Below are 23,056 nucleotides of genomic sequence, written 5' to 3' on the forward strand. Positions count from 1 at the left end.
GTGTACATATGAATTCATAAAAATAAAAATTTACTAAGAAAAGTGCTTTAAGAAACTACTGCAGAAAATTTACAATACCTTGGGTCAAAGACGACTTTTTGTATAGCAATGAAACTTCAGAATCCAGAAAGGAGCAGAAAGATTTGAAAGCACAGTGTTTTTATAAACTTCTTTATGAAAAAAAGGTATCATAAACTAACTCAAACAGAAATGGCAGACTGGGAAAAAACAGGACATAGATCCATAAAGAGAGTAATACATAATAAATGAATACTAAATGCCTTCACTTTAAGAATGCCCACAATATATTTCTGAGTGATATAAGTTACAAAGTAATATGAATAGTAAAATTAAAAATGAAAAAAAATTCCCTGTATGATTGTATAAACAAAAGGAAAAAATAAGAAAGGTTACACAGTGATAACAGTGGTTACACAGGTCAGTGGCAGACTGCATTATTAGTTTTAATTTAGACACCTATATATTACTGAATGATTGCATTGTTTACATATTATTTGTTATTTACATGACAAATTTTCTAAAACTATATATTATCAGCTAGAATTTTCCAAATGCAAATCATTTACCTATACCAAAACTACACATTAATTATAAACGATTGATAATATTTACATAAGAACATATGTATGTGTGTGTATGGTGTGTGTGTGTGTGTGTGTGTGTGTGTGTGTGTGTGTGTGTATATATGTATGCATGTGTGTATATATATCCCTCAATTACAGATAGGTGAAAGTAAATACACATGGACATAAACTTCAGAGATATGCTGCTGCCTCAAAATCGGAGGGTAAACTGAGAAAGAGAAATACATGAAATATGGAAAATACATAAAAGACAAGATGCAAAGGGCATCCCCAGGTAATGGTGAATAAAGATCCCAAGATATTAATTATACACTGGGGGTAAAAGAAAATCAATGCAGACTGAAGCAGGTTACAAAGCTCTGGAATAGACTTAAAGAAGATGTCTATTCCAGAAGGAATCTATTCCAGAAGAAATTTCCCCAAGAAGATAAAACTGACAACAGAATATGAGGAGATTTAAACAACTTGCAGAGAGTTTAGAAGCACATCAGTAATACATATAGAAAACTAAGCAAACTAAAAAGTAAAACAACTCCAAGAAAAATGCAACCTGGAGGGGGGAGAATATCAAAGTAATGTTTATGACTCAGCTCAATCCTGGGTAGCATACATAGAAATAGAAATACAAACTGAGAATTCTGATTTAATCCAAATGACAAAATTTTACACCTGTGTGTGTGTGTGTGTGTGTGTGTGTGCAGACAGATGGAAGGGTGGAAACTATGGGGGGGGGCAGGGAAAGGAGAAGGAGAGCTCCTTGTTTACATCCCCTAGCAAGGAATTCAACAGGAAATGTGGTAAACTAAGAACCACAAAAACTCAAGCATTCTGTGTTTACTTAAAGATAAGGAATTCATGCCAAAAGGATTAGATAAAATAACTGGAAGCTGTTACCACAGCAGGGGTGGGGGTTGGGTGTACTGTTGTTTGTAGTGTATATAATTAGCTGGCTCTTTACAATATATGCAGGTATTAATCTAAAAAACATGAAATTCCCAATTCAACATAAAGATATCCAACTTGAAAAAAAATGACAATGTCACTATAAATGACAGATAATTTTCCCACGAGAAATAGATAAAAACTTTAGAAGACATACATTCATGTGTATTTTAAAGAAAAGAAAATGCAGACCACCTGGAAATAAGGTTAACAAAGTTGTTTTGTTTTTTTGTTTTTTCAATAACAGCAGTTTTTCAACCTTTCTTAACTTATTAGGGTGATCAACTCATCCTGGGACCAGTTTATTTAGCACTTAAAATCCTGTATTCCAGAAAACCCCTCAGTCCTGGGCACACCAAGATGGCTGGTCACTCTGATTCTAACAAGTTCAAAAGTGTTTTATTAATATAAGGCTCCTATGCACAAGGCCTTTTTTTGTACTACAGAATTAAAGAAATAGTGAAAATAAGCAGCTTTTTGAAGACTGAGTTGGATGAGGGCAGAATATAGAATATTAAGGGAAAATTTTAGATTTTTAAGGTCAAGAATGGGAGCATACAGCTTATTGTAGTGAACTATACCTCAATAAAGCCTTCTTGTTTTTTTAGGGGAAAAAAAAACACTAAAAAGGGCGCTAAGTGAAAACAACTTGAAGTTTTTGGTAAATCAAAATAAAAAGACAAAACGTTAACAATGCTTTCATCTTTCAAAAATGTAAAACCAGTAATACTGTAACTAAAATATTGTAAAGATCTGGTATTAGATGATGTGGAGAACAAAGACAAAAGAAAAAAAAATTAAATTTCCTTACAACTGACAGCCCACTCATTGACAAGCCCTTGAGACAAGCAGCATGACCTTCCATCTAGGAACTCAACTGCCTCGACGTTAATACGTTACTAAGGGCTCAGGCGACCTTATCTTCATATTAGCCTGCTCTCCAGGATCCTGTAAGTCTCCTTTAATATATAAAAATTCCTTTGGAAACTTCCTTTATCTCTAACCCCCATCCACCACCAAAATATATGTTAGCAATCATCCTCCAAGCATATCGTCCACTGATATACATGTGAAGGGTCCCATGACCAAGGTTTTACTAGATGGTGATAAATGACCTTTTCAAAACAACAGCTAGCCCCTCAAGGTCCTGGACACCAGGCTTCTAAATTCCTTAGAGACTTGTGCTATCTCTAAGCCCCCCCAACCTGAAAGCATACAATGGACCACTCCTTATGACCCCAGTGCAGCTCTTCCTGCCCACGGGTCCTGTCCCTGGGCTTTCATAAAACCATCTTTCTGCACCGACGACGTCTCAAGAATTCTTTCCTGACCGTTTGCTCCCCTGAACCCAACATTTTCACATCATTAGAGGGGAAAAAAAGATTTGGTCATGGAATAATGCAACTGCTTGATGGTCTCACACATTTCTTGAAACGACTAGGATATTAAAAATTAAGTCAGGAGACAACGTAAGTGAATAAGAAACATAAAAATAAATGAACAAATCATTTTTGAAACAACCAAGTGAAGAAAGCAGTTTAGAATCAAATGATAGTGAAATTTCTTAAAAAAATATTGTAATATTGGCGAACAGTATTACCAATGAGAAGAAAATAAAATATACCAGAAGCAATTACTCAGTCCCTATTTTCACTCATCAATACCTTTTATTCCTTTCAAACAAAAACACAATTCAAATTTCTGCTAACAACCCAAAGGTGCACTATTAGGGTAACTCTGGTAAAATGTTTTGTTTTTTGTTGAATTATCTGGGTTACCAAAAAAAAAAATCATTCTTATATGCATAAAAGAAACCCTCAGAACATCAGGTGGCCGTGGCTAAGATAGGAAAAGAGAAATTATATAGGAAACCAAGTTTAATTCAAGGAAACAAAATATTTTAAAAAGTTCATTTAAAAACATTAAAAACTTAAGTGAAAATGTTAATTGTACCTTAAAGAACCCTGCTTCAGGGCCACACCTGTCATATACATTCCTGGATTTACCTATCGCCATGATAATACCTTGCATGTTCGGTGTCATCATGATCTGCCACAAGGAATTTAAAGTAAGAGTTTTTGAATGAATGGTTAACATACAAAAAAAATCAAAAACCAAAATATCTTGACATGCAAGTTAAAAGTCTTGTCTTTCACTACTTATAAATTAACTATTGTATATTTTATGGCAAATATGATCCAATATGCATTTAAGTATCTTTCAAAAATCATCCATACAGGGCCACAGCTAGCTCCAGATGGTGCCTTTGTGCAAACTGCAAAAAGGCATCCTCTCTGAACTGAAGAATTCTAAAAAGGCACCTCCCTCTTGACAAATCAAAAAGTGCTGCTCTCTGAGAACCACTCAGAACAAGCAACACTTTTTATTTTAAAAAGTGCCTCTTCTTTAAGGTTGAGGAACTCGGCATCAGCTCCATTTCACCTCCACTTTGGCCTGCTGGCTGGGCTCCCTTGCACAACAGTACAACCTAAGCATCTATGAGCTGCAGCCCTGTATCCATATGACTTAAGGTTCCCAAGTACATGCACTGTTAAACTGTCACTCCAATCAATTACAAAAACAAAACAAAATGCATCTCTGCCAATAGCATAAGCATTTGCACAAAATATAGTGTTAAGTGATTAATCACAATTCTAAATTTTTAAAATGCCAGAAGGCTCACCGTAAAACAAGCACTGAGGTGCTTGGTCAATAAATCAACATTTTTATTAAAAACATGCCAGTTTCCATAATTTTCAAGCAGCAACACGGTAATGAAATAGCTAACTGGAACAATGTACTATTAAATATTAAATACTTAAATAAATAATTCTTTGTTTTCATAACAGCTTATCATTCTTAGCTGTCACATTTTAAAATACAAAATGTAAATGTAAATACAAAATGTAAATTGCAAAATGAAACCACTCAAAGCACTATGAAGTTATTGTATTAGAGCAATCAAGAGATTGCATCCATCACCTCTGATTCACTGAACCTATCACCCAAATTTTGATTATATACTGACAGTCACAATATACCTAACATCTGCTTCAGAAAATTCATCCCACCAGTTCCTATCTCATAAACCAGCTTCTTATTCTCCTTATGGCCCATGTTTTCTTACATTGGCACAGTAATCTTAATGTCTTTGTAACACCTCTGGTTTCGGTGATTAACTCTTATATAACCACTTAATTGTAATTCTGAAGTAAGTCTGAAAAAAAGTTACTTGGAAAAAACTAATATATATTAAATTCTCATCCACGCCAGTAAAAACTAACCAATGACAGAATTCAAGGTCTTCTAGGGATTACTATTCAGAAACAGCTTTACTGGCCCTCTCTCAAATATAAGAAAGATCCAATGTAAGAGTCTTAAGAAAAAAGTGCAAAAAGACAAAAGCACATTTTTATCTGGATTCTCAAGAACCGTGCATAAAGCACTGGAAGGCATTCAATAATGATGAATCGCCCAATTCACACTCACATGGAGGTTGCAGAAGCAAAAATATCCAACATCTATTTGCAATCAGGCTGTAGGATTTTTTTGGCAGGAAACAGTAGGCAAAGTATTATAATACATAATTCAAGTAAAACAGGAAAAAATTATTTTTAAATGTTCAAATTTTTTGCTATTTAATTAAACAAACCTTATTGTAATCTATCAACCTGAGAATAAACTGATCATGTATCTACATAAAAGAATTAGCTCTAGAAACATTATTCTTTTGACAAATTCTATAAGCTTTCTACTTAAATTTTCATTTGAAATTCAAAGTTCTGTTAGCAGTTGGTAAGGTAATTTCAGACCATGGGTGGCCAAGCTGTATGTTATGCAGCAATACACATAAATGTGAAGGTGCACGCATGCCCGAAGTACATGTATTAAATAGCCAAAGATAAGTAGGAATAGTGTAGAGGTCTACAATAAAGGTACCTCGTCATCATAACCCCCCTCCTTTGACTCAATCATGAATTTCCCTACATGAGGAATCGCCACCTCTACAACTTGCTGGTTAGAAGGTGGTTGGCTTGTGGTATTTTCAGGTTTCTGCAGGAAAAAAATTTTTAGTATGAACATTAGAAAAGAGAACAATGGAAGTACCAAGTATAAAGGGCAGAGATTCCTGAGTCTTTAAAAGATATCTGCACTTGCTTAATATGAAATGAAACCACCTAAAACCAACATTAGAAGTGAAAGCATTAATCAAGTAATAACATAAGACATATAACTTTCCTTTTACAACTCAACCACTAAATTAAGTTTTTTTTTTTTCCACTAAGCATCCTGGACACCAAATCCTTAAAAATAATAAACACTGGAGTTGCATTTCCTACTGCTATCTATAAGTTACAGCTGAGGTTTTTATTTTTTTTAATTCTAATAATTCCATAAATCCTTTCTTGATAACACCATCAAAATAACACATGACCTCATCTGAACCCATGATAGTTTGTAGGTTTTCTTTCTTATGGGTTTTACCTTTCTAACCTTTCTAATGAATTAATAGTATATCCAATTTATATCCATACTCTATTGTGTTTAACTCACTCTGTACAGCCTACGAGTCTTATATGATGTATTGTACAATGTATTTATGTATGTGTCTGATGAATTCTTGCTTCTGAAAAAGATGGTGTAAAGTGACATCCCTTTTTAACAATTCAATCAGAATTCTTTCTCTTTATCCTTTTCTTTGATAACAAATTCTATGAATTTCCCTACTCCACACTAATAGAGTAGAAGCCAGTGTGAAATCCAAGAAAGTCCACTCAAAGATACTAATATGGTTCATCCAAAATTCTGTCCAGATTTCAAAGATCTTATACTACTGAATAAATTTATAATTAGCATAGTCACTATTTACCTATAAACAAATTTCACAAGTACTTAAGGTGCTTGAAAGCAGCTTGCTTAAGTAATTTCAATTTGTAGCTTTAGTTTTCTGAAGCAAAAGATAAATTTTAGTTTTGACATAAAATTTTAATAAAAGCAATTAAAGGGCTTTTATTTCAATTTGAAATATAAGTAAATTCTGGAGATGAGAACATGACTTTCCAGAAGTACATATGCAAAAAGAGTTTAAACAATAAAACAAAACTAACGGCCAAGACTGACACTGTCCCTTTTAAAAGAAATGCTGCTTTTAAACATAACATATTTAGAAAAGGCTTCCTTATTTTGAGTCCTCAACTTTTCAAGAGGAAATAATCAACCTGCAAGGTTGTTGTGATCACGAGAGATAATATTCAGCTAATCCAGTATCTCATATATACTAGTTGTTCTATAATGACAAGTATTACCAGTATTACAATACTATTATGCTACTTTAAAGTGCTTGTATTTGAATAGAATAACCCAATATTACTAGCACACATACCCAGAGAGATATGCTTATTAACCCATGACAACTAAGTATTTTAAATCCTTCTAGCATATAAAAGAAGAGTAAATGTGTTTGGTCTTTATCCACAATAATGAAATTCGATCAGGTAAATTAGGAGATCTGTCTAGACCTTGTGGTGAGACACTTCTCACAATCAAATCAATCTAAAACAATACCATCTTAAGAAGAAAGAATATAAATTTAAGTAGCAACTGGGAAACTGATCAGTATCAGCATACTGATCCTTATGAAACAATATATGGCTTTTGAAAAAAAAAGTTGCACGTCGGAAAAAAATAATGTTTAATAAACATTTTCAGTTACCACAGAAGAGTTTCAACAGCATTTTACTGACAAGTTATATGCGTGCAAGTTGAAAAACCAAAGAAACTTTGGGTGAATGTAATAATTCTGTTGTATCATTCATCAAGTTTAGATATCCTAAGGTACCACAAAAATTTTCCATATAAAGAATTTGAGGACTCATTAAAATAAAGTACATGTGTATTTATCTTTCTCTATTATTGTCAGGTCCTATATAAACACCTTAACAACAGCTAAACCTGAAAGAAGTTAATAAGTGTTTCAGTTAATAAACGTTCCCAAAATAATTAAAATACAAAGATTTTTATTAATTGCCTGAAATCCATTAAGTGGACTGTTTTAAAAAGTGTTTTTTCATGAAAGGGCAATTAGAAAGCTATATAACTACAACCACCTTGACCCTCTACCTTTTAATCCAGTAATTCAACTATAGGGAATCTATTCTAGAGAAATAAATTGGAATATGGAGAAAAGTTCATTTCTAACAGCCTATTTATAATAATATAAAAGTAGAAGCAAATATACAGTGGGGGAATGGTACATAAATAAAGAATTTGATCACTCAATGGAATAATACTCAACCATTGAATGTTTTTCACAGAGAATTTTTAACATGGGGGAAATAGTTATGTCACAATGTTAAATGATTAAAGAAGAAAAGGCATATATAAACAAAATTGTATATGCAGAAGTACCTCAGCTACAAAAATAAAGCCCAAACCTGTACATAAAAATAAGAATAAAAAAAAATACCAACATATTACGTGATTAGAGCTTTGAGTAGTGGGACTACCCATGATTCTTTCTTGAAGTATACTTTTTTTGTATTTTTGAAATTTTAAAATATTTCATTTAAAATTAAAGACATCCTTCTAAACAGTAGCTTTTTATACGTTTAGAGACTCTCTCTCTATGACTATGCTTCCAGGGAATTCTTAAGCTAAGGTTGGAACTTAATATATTGTATATTTGTGAAATGGTTTGTATTTAAGTAACAAAAAGAAACTAACAGCTGCTTAGTACCTGTACTACATGCTCACTACCTTCAAAAAAATAATCTTAATCCCACAAGGATCTCCATTTTATTTAAAAGCAAACTAATGTTTAGAAAAATTAAGCACCTTATTCAAGTTTGCATAGCTAGTAAGAAATAAAACCAATATTCAAAAACCCAGGACTATCCAATCCCAAAGTCTGAACACTCTTCATGTATGCAATTTAGTTTCTAAGGTATATCTTTAACTGAGAAAAACCAGTATGTGGTTATAATCCTAAGCAACTAATCAGGAGACCAAGAACAGGTTGCTTCAGAGAGCCATGATTAACATATTCTTAGACATGCTGCAGGATTTATACAAACAACTCAGGCCAACTGTTGGTGCTACTCCAGCAGATATGCCAAATGGAAAAATATTTATGCTAGCTGTCTATCATACTCTCTCAATGTCATCCTCCTTTCTCAAATAAAGGTGAAGCAGTAGACTGTAGGCTTATAAGATGATACTCATATCATATATATATTAGTTATATATATTATTATAACTATATTATTATATATAAAAATACATTTAAGTGCTGGTTTCTACAAATTTATGTTATACATGATTAGCCAAACTAAAAAAATGTTTCTGTATTAAGCTAAATAATACCTTTGGCTTTCTGATTACAGTTAAAAGGATGATACTTATTAACCATAACGTAGGCTTTAACAAATAAAATTCCTAATCAGCAAAGGGCCAAGCAAATTACATTTTTAGATCAGGCAAAAATATTTCTCCCTTTTATCTACTTCTCTGCCCTTTGTACCTCCCCAGGTTTTCCTCTTCTACCACGCCCCAAGAAGTTAGACATCTCAGATCCATTACAAGAAGCATTTTCCAGGAATGCTTTAGAGTTGAATTAGCAGGGGTTCATCTTAAGCTCATTAGAATCTCCAGGACATTTGCAAAATTTGGAATAATAAAAAAAAAACCTATATTAAAACATTTTTTATAGTAAAATGATAATAATCAAAATTTTTCACATAGGAAGTGAAATAAGTGATTTCTGATTACTTCATTCATCAAAACATAACAGAATACCTCATTAACTGAACATTTTGGTAAATCAAGGTCCTATCATATTAAAGACCTTATTGCAATTAGCAGGTTATTGTTGAGATTAAGTTCACTAAGTAGAAAACTGTGTTAAAAAACTATGTCCTGGGGGCCTGGGTGGCTCAGTAGTTAAGCATCTTTGGCTCAGGTCATGATCCTATGGTCCTGGGTCGAGTCCTGTATCAGGCTCCCTGCTCCACAGGGAGTCTGCTTCTCCCTCTGCCCCTCCTCCCACTCATTCTCTCAATCTCTCTCTCTCTCAAATAAATAAATAAATTTTAAAAAAAGAAAAAGAAAAACTGAATGTCCTGTTCCCTTTAGTTCTCTAGGATGGTAGTCTTCAAATACTAAATTTAACCATCAAGAAACCTGCATTACAGCTGCTTGTGCTCACTAATAAAAAAATAAGTAACGACAGCAACTGAATGTTTTTGTAGTATGAAATTTGTGAAATAACATCTCTCAGAAGGTCATATGCACTGAAAACACAGTACAATACCAATGTACTCAATTTATTGCTATAAAAAGACACAACTGAGAGCTACAACACAGGCGAGTTATAATGACAATTGTTTGGACACTCTACTGAAATATGCATAAACCACTTTGCAAGATCACATTTATCCAGCTAATAATACTAGAACCTAGAATTTCTAGTATTTTACTTCTAAACATATTCCATGGAACAATGAAAATTATTACATTTCCAACTATTCCAATGTAATAAGACTAAAGACGTGAAAGGGGTGAGGGAAAAAGAGAAATAATGCTAAATTTTATACTTCTCTTTTTAAGTTCCAAATCAAATGATCACTTTAGTCTATGATTTATGATTTTTCCTCATTCTCTAACAGGAAGGCCGAAATTTATTTTTAAAAAGAAGCATTTAGGGGCACCTGGGTGGCTCAGTCAAGTTAAGCAGCCAACTTGTGATTTTGGCTCAGGTCATGATCCCAAGACCCTGGGATTGAGCCCTAAATGAGGTTCTGCGCTCAGCAGGGAGTCTGCTTGAGGATTCTCTCTCTCTCTTTCCCTCTGCCCCTCCCGCTGCTTGGGCACTCATGCTCTCTCTCTCAAAAAAAATCAATAAATCTTTAAAAAAAAAAGGCATCTTTAAAAAGATTACACCTGAAGGAGCTACAGTCTGGGGGTTAGGTAACACCCACAGTCCCTGATCACGTTAACGGTAGCGTTGGCCCTTGGCCCTATCTCTCCTGACTCCCATGTAGCTACTCTCCATTACACTGATGGAAACGTCATGAAGATGGCTATGTTCAGAGAGCTAAAAGAAAAGTTCTTACCGACTGCAAAACTGTTTCAGGACTTTTATCTTCATGCTCATGTGATGCCTTGGTAATTATTCGAATAGTTTCTTCTTTCAAGTGCTTTGAGAAATCACTTCTTGATGGCTGCTCTAGATATTCTGGTTCTCCTGCTTGTGTTTCATAAGAAAAGAATCATTTGTGTATCTAATACCAATCACAGAGAGCTATCTAAAGATGAATCTGTTATTTAATTCTAATTCAACTTATAGAGTAACCAATTTTACTTTTATTTAATATACCACTCAACATAGAGCACCTACCCCAGAATTTGACCCCTCCCCCCCAAAAAAATCAGGTTCAATACTAGTCAATTACTGAAGAAAATACTCATTGTCTCATAGTCTATGGTTAGAAATTCATAGCAAATGTTTATGTCATGATAAATACTAAAATCTCATTTTGGAAAAGCATCAGCACTGTACAAAAAAAGAAAAAAAAAAAAAAAAGGATTTAGTGTGTATAACAAGCCTGGTCTGAGTTTCCACAGAGAAGACAGCAGCTGTTTCTCTGGCCACAAAATCCTTTTTCACACCTCCCTGACCAAACCTAACCCTGAATGAACCCAGCCTTCTATCTTTTCTGAACCTTCCCTGGTAACTGAGTGTTGTCAGAGGAAAAACAATTGCAACCTGGCAAACTGATACTAATATAAATTCAAGACTTCAAATACCATCCTTGCAAAGAACTCTCAAAGTTTCATCTATCATCTAGGCTCTGAGCTCCAGACCCATCGATGCAACAGTGTACTCTGAACATCCCACTAGATGCTTTACAGACAACCCCAAATGCTTTATATAAGTGGGCCTCTGCCTCTCTCTCCAACATAACTTTGTATCCTGTGCTCTATGCTCTTTTTCAGGTTATCTAACACATCAAAAAACAGGTTTTTCCTTTCAACCTTCAGATCATCCACATTTTCTTCCCTCTGCCTATATATTCAACCCACTCTCAGTCTCCCAACTAAGAACTTCAATATGTCTTTTTGTTTAAATAACACTTCCTTACAAAAGTATTCCTGATTATAACAATTTTAGAGCAGGGTTTCTCAGCTTCTTGGCACTACTGACATTTTGGTTCATTTTGATTCCTTGGTGTGGAGTGGTCCTGTGCTCTACCCCCTAGATGCCAAGTGGTACTGTCCCTTCAGGTGTGACAACCGGAAATGTCTTCAGTTTGTCAAATGTCCCCTGGGGGGCAAAATCAATCTCAAATGAGAACCACTGCTCTAAAGTAACTTATTCTTTCTTTTTAATAAGACTTTACCACAATTATGACTTAATTAGTATTATATTTGTTTCAAGCCCATATCCCCTGCTAGACTAAGAATCTCAAGAGTAGAGATGTTATCTCCTTTTTGTATTGCTATTTCTTCGACACCGAGCATACAATAAGCACACAATAACTTAATGGAACAAATGAATTAATAAGTAACGGATATAAGGAATAAGAAAGTACACTAAAATGTTCTATAGTGTTACTGGGATTGGTTAAATGAGCCCTTCCAAACCAACTGGCTTGACACAACAGGACTATTGCCATCCTTTCAATACCTGATTTAAAAAAAATAATTAAACTCTCAAAGTGAAATATTATTCAATAAGAAATACTATAATTTCAACATATATGCATGGGGATACATCCATCCAATAAATTTTAATGAAGTATTTAACTATGTGCCAAGCACTAAGCTAGACAATGGGACTCCCAGTATGAACAAAGCAGCCAGTCTCTCAAGCCATGAAGCTTAGAGTCAACCATGGAGAATGTCATTAATCAAAGAATCACACATGTGAATTGTGACAATATTATAATAATACATGCTAGGAATAAAATGGGGGAGCGATAACTTAGATTATGGAATATGAGATAAACTGACTTTTTAGCTGAAGGATGATGGGTTGATCATCCCTCATGGAAGGATGATCTGAAAGAAGGCCAGTGTGGCTGGACTACAGTGTAAGAGGAGAGATATAGCAAGAGATGACAGGGGCCAAATCAAAGGGCCTTTGAGTCTAATTATAAGTTTTGAGGATAAATACAATGGCAATGTGGCAAGTTGTTTTTCTTTAAGATTTTATTCATTTATCTGAGACACAGAGAGACAGAGCACAAGCAAGGAGGAGGGTCAGAGGGAGATGGAGAAGCAGACTCTGCTGAGCAGGGAGCCGGGAGCCGGATGCAGGGCTCGATCCCATGACCTGAGCCGAAGGCAGACATTCAACTGACTGAGCCATCCAGGCGCCCCGTAATGTGGCAAGTTTTAAAAAAAAAATTATTATGGCTCCAGTGTGAAGAATGGATTAGAGAGGAAAGTAAAACTAGAGGTCCGTGAAAATACTAGAAGGTACCAGAACAATATGAGCAAGAGATGGTGGTGCTTTTGGACAACAGAAGCAGCAAGAGAGGTAGAGAGAATTGGTAAGATTGAAGCTGTATTTTGGACACAAAGGTTTGGAGGCTGACGTGAAGATGACTAAGTTTTTGTCATGAGTAACTAGGATGATGGAGGTAAAATTTATTATGACAAGGAAAACTAGAGGAAGAAATGCTTACATGTGTACGACAAGAGGGAAGTTTAAAGAAGTCAAATGCCCTCATTTCTGTATTTCCTGACTTTGTACTGCAATGTTCTTTCAGTGCCCTGTATGGATGGATAGGGTAAAGAAAATTTTAGACTATAACTCCAGCTGATAGCAGGATGTGAACTTAATGCAATGAGGGCCAAGAAATCCATCTGGCCTGGCACTGGTCTAACACACTGAAACATGGAAAGTCTATGTAAAATAAGTCCTTAGGAACAAAAGTAATTTTATCTGATCAATACAGTAAAATATATCTTAGGTCCCCAGGGTCAAGATTCCCTTCCACATAGGGATTTGAGTCCAAAAAACTTATGAGTAAGGTTGAATGATCTTGCCTAAATGTCATACAACAGAACTTTCTTCTAGAGTTTTCCTTGTGTATGTATCTTCCAGGGAACTGACATTTGAGTGGTGCTGCAGTCACGAGGTGAACCTATGAGGATTTAACATCTGGGAGTTCAGAAACAAAAACCCAAACTTCAGCCAGCACGTTTATTGAGCCTGCGCCTTTTATATTAGTAATGAAGAAAACTGACATAAAATTCACTCACTTTAAGAACTCCCAATAAAATCAGATAATTATATACTAACTGGTCCCTCAGCTTAATATATTGTTCAGGCTTCAATTTGGAATACAGCTGGTGATTACCAATATTCTATGGAGGTATATAATATCCCTGTATCTAAAGTGTCTCACATCATTTATTCGTCCTATGAGTACTTCACTGAGATTTTTAAATGGTTATCTCCACATAAGAGATTTTCCAGCCATGCTCTAGTTCATGATGTAGAGGCTTCATTCACCTATTTGGACATTAAAGAAGACCCAACATTCTACGAGTACTCTGAACCTGTTCCTTTGGTCCACCTTCACAGTGAGTAAGGGATTGGGAGGGCTTGGGAGTGTTCTACTTGTGTATATTTCCTGTTTACGCTCTTCAACATTTTAAGAGGAGAGTTAACTCAATAACCAATTGGCTTTCTGTTACAGCATAAGAACCTTTTTTTTCTTTTTGTTAAAATTTAAATTCAATCAATCAGCCAACATATAGTACATCATTAGTTTCAGATGTAAAGCTCAATCATTCATCAGTTGCATATAACACCCAGTGCTCATCACATCACATGTCCCCCCCTATTTTAAGATTTTATTTATTTATTTGACAGAGAAAGAGAGAGGAGCACAAACAGGGGGAGCAGCAGAGGGAGAGGGAGAAGCAGGCTCTCCACTGCGCAGGAAGCCCAATGCAGGGCTCGATCCCTGGACCCTGGGACCATGACCTGAGCCGAAGGCAGACGCTGAACCGACTGAGCCACCCAGGTGCCCCTCACGTGCCCTCCTTAATGCCCATCACCCAGTTACCCTATCCCCACACCCAGGATCTTAAATCTACTATTTAAAAAAAAGAAAAAAAAAAAGGAGCAACATCTCCTCTTTCAGAAATATTTAATACCTTGCCTTACTGAGGAGTCTTACTTATTACATTCACATTTAGAAGACTATTTAAAGAAGATTACTTCAAAGACATGCGGAACACTCATTTCTAGAAATATATTTAAAATCAACGATTCCCCAAAAGCAGCCTATAAAGAGCCATGGTAGGCTGGCTGTGTAGAATCACGAGAGAAACTTTTAAGACTTCAATTTCCTGGGTACCATCACAAACAGAATTGTGGGAATGTGGGGGGGGGGGGTAGAGGCTTAGGAACCAGAGTTAAACCTAAAATTTACCTAGGACAGTGCTACATCTGTACCACACATTTTTAGCCTGCTTCTCTAATGTATCATTATTTTGGCTAGACTTTTAAAATGTCCCATACAATGAGGATCACTTAAAGGAAACTCATTATTGGAATCTCCATAGGAAATGAATTCAACTCAGAAAACATTCAAGGGTCATCTACCATATGTCATTTATTATGTTAGATTCTGAAGATATAAATAAGAACATCATTTCCTGCTTTAAAGGAACTTGACAAATATTGATGATATTGTACATTCTACCAGGTCTTACTCTCAGGAACCAGCTGTACTTTCCTGGAATATCAGCTTGTTTTTAACTTGTAGACAGTATCTGTAGAGAAGTCCCAGAGCCAATTCTGCAAGCCCCCTCTAGGTAAATTTATGAAATCTTATGGAATGCATTCCATACCAATATTAACCTGTTTACCTTATTTTTTCTACCTTTTCAAAAAAAATTGGATATGCTACACAGGTTATGAGGACTTCAACAGTTTTTCCAGAAACAATAGTGTACTGCATGTTAACTAACTAAAATTTAAATTAAAAAAAAATAGTTTTTAGGGGTGCCTGGGTGGTGCAGTTGGTTAAGCAAATCTGCTTGATTCCCTCTCCCCTCACCCCCCTCACACTCCTCCCCTCCCACTCGTGCTCTCTCAAATAAATATTTAAAAAAAAAGTTTTTGAATAAGACAGGAGAAACACAAGTAAAAGTGCAAAGCTCTTCTCTCCTTCTGAACAATTTCTCTGTTTTATAAATATAGCTTGGAGCCATACTGTTTAACCAGAGGTACATCTCAGAATTATCTGAAGATCTTTTTAAAAATATATATTCTGGACCCTTCCTTCAGAGGTTCTGATCCCAGTTAAGTCTTAGGTGATCTTACTTAGGTGGAATGTGCTGTTTATACTCACAAAAAAATTCCCCAGGTATAGACCGTATACACTGTAGTAAAGAACTGTTGAACAGATCTCTAAACATAAGTGTTCAGTTAAGTTTTTATTTGCAGTAAGCACGTTTAAGGAGGTAGCATGAAAAGGACCAAATAATTTTTGGTTCCATCATTTATTACTTAGTTTCAGTAAGACAAGGAATGGTACTAGAGAAGTGAGGACTATGGATTTCTTGATCACATGTAAGCAGAAGTGGAACAAATACAGATTTAATTAATACTATATAAATCAATACTCTTATTTGGAATCACTCAGAAGAAACTGATTTTAATTGTTCTCATGTTATAGCTTTATTGAGAAGATTTTTGAGGAAAGAAAAATCACTCTGATGAATTTTATGAACAAGATTTCCTCATATCACTTCCACTAGTCACTCGTAATTCTAGTGCACACCTGAGAGATTTAAATATAGGTTCTCTTTAACATGCTGAAAATATTATACCAAACTGAGCAAATTACTCTGGAAACTGTGAAGAGAAATAAGATGACATGGGCATTAAAGTAAACTTTCTCTACTCATGATTGGGGAGATAAGTGGTTCCAATAAACATTAATGAGTTCCCTTATACAACTGTGGTATGTTAAATTGCCCTGCAACAGAGGATGGACTTCTTAATAGGATATATAAAATAATACAGTAGTAGAAACCAATCTTTTAAACAATAATCTCACTCCTCAAATTTATAGACTTAGCACATTCTATTCCTATGAACTCAAAAGTGTATGCTTCTAGCAATTCTATAGGGGACACAATGTTTCCAATTCAGGCAGTTATTGCCACTACTTTCTAAAAACCTAGTCTGGAAGATAATTATCATAATAGTTATATGTGAGTTGACCATTTCTGTCTCTTTATTTTTTAGTTATTCTGATTCCTCTCAGGAATACATCTCCATCCTCAAGTACTTTTTTTAAATACTAAAAAGAAAGACATGAAAATATATGCCTAATACCTACTCCCGGTTTTTTTTTAAATTACAAAACAGCATTTAAAGTATATGGTAGGAAGTATTAATCAGGATAAAGGGTATGGGGCATATAGATGTGGCCTTTCATACAGAGAGAATATAAGATAACAAGTGTAAATGGGAGGGCAAAGTTGTCTAGTCCTCTCAGACAGCAATATTAATGGGGAATATGTATTAGTTTGAATGGAAATAAAATGTGTTAAGTCTGTAAATTTAGTCTTGTGAGAGATAAGATGAAGAGAAGGAGACCGTACAGCACTTAATATTTTGGTGCCACAAAATATAAGTGAGCCAAGAATAGAGTTGGAGCTTAACCAATGAATGTAGGATTCACCTTCATCTGAGTGCTTAGGTACGACTATCACTTATGCCAATTAGGCAGCCATATCCTCCCACTAGTAAGTTAAGAACAGACACATGCAAATGGTGTGCATAAAAGTTAGTGGAAGTATAACAAAGTAGCTCCATTGGGGTTAAGTTCTGGGGATCCGTTTGAGAAAGATATGTACTGAAGACAAGTGATGAAATCACAAAGGGATGGAATTGGCTCAAAAATGAAAAGAATTATAATGTATATATTGTAATTTGAGTACAAAAATCTCTTGATATCTACTGAGTCATTTCCTATGGAAGTAGACGAAGTCACTGTAAAGAAACTGCATTACTGTGAAACCACAGACCTTCATGTAGTCTACAAAGTGGCTCTTAATGTATGGAAAGAAATACAATCCTGCATCATGGTAGAGCTTACCACACTACAATGGTGGCATTCAGATACACTATATTGCATTTAAGTGTCATAATATTGGTATCTTTGTTGGTATAATACCATTATCTTGGTCTTTTAAAAATTCTGAATCAATGCCTGTTAACATCAAGATCAAGGACTCAACTAATCAATTTATATGAAGACAAGTTAACAAGTCTGGACAGATCTGTGTGTGCCTGCTTTATTCACAATACCAAATTGTGGTACTATACATCTTCCATTGAGAGAATAATTTCTTCTAAAGTTCAAATGATAATGCTAAAATTCACCGAAGTAATTACTCCTGTATGGGAACTGGTCTGTAAAAGATGAAATTAAACAAACATCTAAAATGCTTTTTTTTTCTAAAATGCATTCTTAAAAAATAAAAAAACAAAACACACAGATGTTGCATAAAAAGGCCATTCAAAAAGATCCACTCAGAGTTATAAAACAGACAAATGAGTTTGACAAAAATATGTTTATCTCTTGCCATTCCTCCAACTAGTACAGAGAAATAGCACTTTTTCACAGTAGAAAATATGTCGCCCTAAAATATATTAACAACTCTGTGATGATGAAAGTAATCTTAAAAAAAAAAAATCAGAAGACATTTTATTTTCAATTTTGCTAGAACATGTTTATTCTTGTACTGCTTACTCTGAACATTTTATTGATTTCATCAACTAATAACTTTAGAATATTTTAAATATTAGTTTCAGCTAATTTTTTAATTTTAAAAATTCTGAAAAAATCAAATAACTGCTCTATAATAATAGCATAATTACACAAAATATTACATAAAGTATTATACAAAATTATACAGATATACCAATAATGCTATTGGTAAATTTAGTCTTGTGAGAGACGAATGCTATTTTGTTCAAATGGGAAATTACTAAAGTTCACTCTCTCGATAGCTTTAGTGAAAAGGTTTGGATTACTTGCTGGTTTTCATGGCTTTTCTAAGCTTCTGGCCAAGAAGGGTCAGACCCAATCAAAATGGGCAGGATGGGTAGAGAAAGAGCAGAATCATCTCATTTAACTTAAAAAAGGTATATATGAATACAGCAGTGCCTGGCAAAGGGGTAAACTAAATTGTTATCTGTGGCAACTCAGGGGAGTGATGGAATTTCAGATGATTTTTACTGTCTTCTTCACACTTTAACATAATAAAGTTCTTTTTTAAATGAGCATATCTTATTTTTATGATAAAATATCAGTAATAAATATATTGATAATAAAATAAAATTTAATCAAAATGTACTAACCTGTTGTTACAGAAGACTCTGACTCCCTCAATTTCTGAGATGCTAAAAGTTTTTCCTGCAAAGCTTTCTGGGCAAGTTGCGCATCCCATTCTTCTAGTTCTTTTTCAAATCGCTGGTTGTCTTCCTCAACAAAATCTCTTAAATCCGGTGGTAATGTTTCTATTCCAACAAGAGCCTGCCCAGTTTCCTTATTTAACTCCTCTGCAAATCATATTTCAAAAACTAATATAAAATTAAGAATTAAAGGAAAAATGCAAAGCTCAAAATAGGATGCATTTCAAATGGGATTTAAAGCATGAATTATTACCATTTTAACAAATCAATATTAAAAATTAAAAGAAAACTCAAACAAATGCTTGGATAAGCAACGATGCAAATATTTGATAATCTATTATAGGAAATGTTCTCAGCTTTTTTTTTAATCTCTGGATTAAGAGAGTAAAAATGAAACAGGATATAAAGCCAAAATCATTTGCTACTCAAATATTGACATAGTTCTACATTTTCTATTTTAAGAAAATACTAGATATTTATTCATAAAATAAAAATCGCAAAATGAGAATAACTCATAACCTTATTAAACTCAAAACAGAACTAAAATTCTTTTTCATCCAAAGCAGTTAAGCATGGCAATATACTTATAGGCAATTTGAAAACTAATCAATATAGCAAAATTTTCAAAAACATTACAGAAGTAGTATTTAAGAGAGTTACTGAACTTCTGCACACATACAAAATACACTGTAGCTTTCCATCATAAGTGGACCACCTAGCTAGTGCTGCTGAATGGTTAAACACAAAAGGAAAGTTGATTTTTATCAGTTTCAACAAAACTTTATTAAGTTACTTTCTACATGCAAAGCCTATATTAGAATATAAGAAATAAAATGATTAAGACATAGTATGACATGGTCCCTGGCTTTGAGAAGGTTAGAGTGAAGTGGAAAAGACAAGTTGACATACAATTCCAACACACGTAAGTGCCCCATAGAGGTAGGTATGCTATGAGAACACAAGGAGAGGTATTTTCTGGTAGAGGTAAAAAAAAAACCTTGGCAGAGCATATGACACCTGAATTGAATCTTGACAGATGAGCAGAAATTAGACAAAAGAAGAAAGAAAAAAGAACATTCCCTCCAAAAAATAAAAAAAACATAAAACTAAAGTTATAAATGTGTGTAATCATTTGGTGTGAAGAGAATACAACAACAAGCAGTTCAAATATCAGTAAAGTATATATAGTTTGAAATGGACAATGGTTATAAATGAAGCTTGAAAGACAGAGGCCAGAAAATGGAGGCCTTATATATTAGGTTAAGGAGCTTAAATATGAGTCAGTGCATGATGTGGTCCTTAAAGGGATTTTGGCAAGGAGAAATAGGTCAGATTTGCATTTTATAATAATTACTATATAATTAACTTTGAATACAAAATATTCCAATTGTCAGCCCTGATTACATTACTCTTCAATTCCAGTTTCTCACTTAGAATAAGCCAACCACATTTCCTAATCATAACCATCACCCTCTGAGTCAATTACACTTAAATAATCACACCAGAGACCGGCGTCACATAAAAGAGCTACTTATTTAAAAATATAGACTACCCTATATATTTCATGTGCTTACCTTTTATTAAGAATTGTGCCTTATCATTTATGTACATTAAACAGTATGCACTGGCATTTCTATAACCACCAAAAGAGTCCCTCACTAGCTCTTCCCATGATGATTTTGTCACAGCAATATCATTGTACTTCATCCACCTGTTTTCACGATGATCAAAAATATATGCCCAGTAGTGCCCGGCATTAGCTTGGCCTTCATGAACTAAAACAGCATGTAAGCGATAAGGAACCTAAATATGAAAACAGAATAGTTAAGCCACAGTTAAGTAGTCTATTAATACCACATTCCATGAAACCCATAAACTATCTGATTGAAGAATACCATAGAAAACTGGCTGTGATTACAATTTTGAAAAAAATACATTATGAAATAAAAAGGGGGGAGATAAATAAGTTAATGACATGTAAAGCAGGTGTATAAATAGGCTATTTTTGAAACTCTGAAAATATATTTCTTTCAAATGAAGAACTTATGATGAATATTTTATATATAGTACATGATTTGTCTAAACCTTCACAATTACAACTTGATGACTGAATTAGCAATATGGCCTACATAATGTATACCGAAAGTTAAAATGTAACTGAGCCCTGTACTTCTCTCCCCATCTTAACATCCTTAAATAACCATATAATTTCTCCCATAGGACTTTCTGTAAACACTAAGACCTTCTGAAAATTTTTGCTAAGTTTTACTGTAAAATAATAAAAAAAGTAAACAATAAATATACTATGAGAATACAAGTCAATGTTAATATGAAATCTTTAAGATCAGCAATTTTATAACAAAACATTAGGAAAAATTAGCTTAAGAATTAGGTTAATCATACAAATAAAAATAAGTAATTTTGACAGTCCTTACCAACTTAAAATTTAACTTACTTGGATCATAGATTTGTCAGAGTACATTAGTTCAATTGTTCGATGGATTCTGGATATGCTTTCCTGCAAATCTAAGGATAGAAGATGTCATTTAAAATGATTAACATCAAGTACGTCTCTACTAGACATTAAGATAGTAACTAATGGTTCTCCTACCAATATGTTAGAGGAATAAGGAAAAATTCCTAAAACTGTTTGTAAAAATATTACTATTTGGAGTCTGTATAAAATTAAATATAGTTCTCCTTAATAAAATATACAGCACAAGTGCATAATTAAAAACCAAAACAAATATGATTCACTTAGAAAATGTGCCGAGCCTATAAGTGAACTTTATTCAAACTATAAAGGAAAAGTGTCAACAGAAATCGAACATAAAGCCCCTTACATATTTATTTAAAATAGGAAAACTATGGAATGAAATAAAATAACTTTGCCACAAACCTTCTATATACATATATGTCATTGAATAAAAATCTACCACAATCACCAATGGAAACAATGTTGAAACTCCCATTACTTATTACTTCTACTTCCAGTAGAAATCCATTCTACAAAATTATTCACAGCTATATTGCCCATGACAATAAAAAAATTAGAGACAACCTAAATATCTATTAATGGGGAAATGGTTAAATTATAGTATAACCTATACTATGAAGCCACTGAAAAGAAATGGGAAGAAACCATGAAAGACTACGAAAAAATACCAGTAACTTCAGAGTGGGGAAAGACCTTTTTCTGAGCCTGACAGAGAATCCAGTAACCATAAAGGAAAAGATAAGATTCTCTCCCCAAACTTAAGAAAACCTACATTATAAAAACAAAACAAAACCAACACCAAAAAAAGTCAAATGATAAAGACAATTAAGAAAATAATATCTACAGCAAACACTATAGGCAACAAGTTAATACCCATAATATCAAAGTTTCTATTGAGCATTAAGAGAAGGATAAATAGTTCGATATAAAAAATGGGTGAATGTCACAAGAAATTTATAGAAAAACAGAATTTCACTCAAAATTAAGGAAATGCAAATTAAGATACTAACATACCATTTTTTTCAGTGTTCAGGCTACCACAATTTTAAAAAGCACCCAAGGCTAAGGAAGATGTTGGGAGTCAGGCTCTTCCACACAGTTAGTGGGAATAAAAACTGGTTCAATGTTTTGGAGGGAAAATTTTAAAACAGTTAAAATTTAAAATATATACACTTTGGACCAGAAATGACACTTCTAAGAATATATCCTACTCACAAAAGTGTATCAATATGTATGTAGAAGGTCAGCACTATTTGCAGAGAGTATCAAGATAGAAATTAAATAAATTACATCCTACTCAGACGTAGGATGTAATTATTATTATATTATTATTATCCAATAGTTTAAAAAACAATGTTAACAGCTAACAACAGGGATAAAAGAGAAGAAACAAATATTCCAAGGAAAATCTTACCCAATCCATTGTATTACTATGGTCCAAAGTATTAGGTTTTAAGGTTCCTACCCTTATCAGATGAATGTCTCTCAAGTTCCTCAAACTTAAAATGGCCAAAAGCGGACTCATCTTATACCTACTTCCTCCCCTGAGTTGGAGACCTG

The 23,056-nt window shown here is 33.9% G+C and overlaps 1 protein-coding gene across 5 annotated transcripts in view; it reads right to left on the reverse strand.

Annotated features, from left to right (window-relative positions):
* The window catches only part of USP25 (ubiquitin specific peptidase 25), a 126,687-nt gene that overhangs the window by 17,610 nt on the left and 86,021 nt on the right, over nt 1–23,056 (reverse strand). For 3 of the 5 annotated variants that reach the window (XR_003208538.2, XM_025872728.2, XM_073891814.1), the window contains exons 15-20: nt 21,455–21,525; nt 20,574–20,802; nt 18,946–19,146; nt 10,658–10,791; nt 5,487–5,600; nt 3,501–3,596 (exon numbers count right to left, since the gene is read on the reverse strand). Coding sequence is in view for 4 of the 5 variants with exons in the window: in XM_025872728.2 (XP_025728513.1) it covers nt 3,501–3,596; nt 5,487–5,600; nt 10,658–10,791; nt 18,946–19,146; nt 20,574–20,802; nt 21,455–21,525 (845 nt within the window). In the remaining variant the exon portion in view is untranslated. The remainder of the gene's footprint in view (nt 1–3,500; nt 3,597–5,486; nt 5,601–10,657; nt 10,792–18,945; nt 19,147–20,573; nt 20,803–21,454; nt 21,526–23,056) is intronic. The other 2 variants (XM_025872736.2, XM_025872744.2) reach the window with 2 other exon arrangements.

This window comes from Callorhinus ursinus, unplaced genomic scaffold (genome assembly GCF_003265705.2).
Source record: "Callorhinus ursinus isolate GAN/ISIS: 27379988/994484 unplaced genomic scaffold, GSC_fseal_2.0 scaffold1, whole genome shotgun sequence".
Classification (NCBI taxonomy): Eukaryota; Metazoa; Chordata; class Mammalia; order Carnivora; family Otariidae; genus Callorhinus; species Callorhinus ursinus.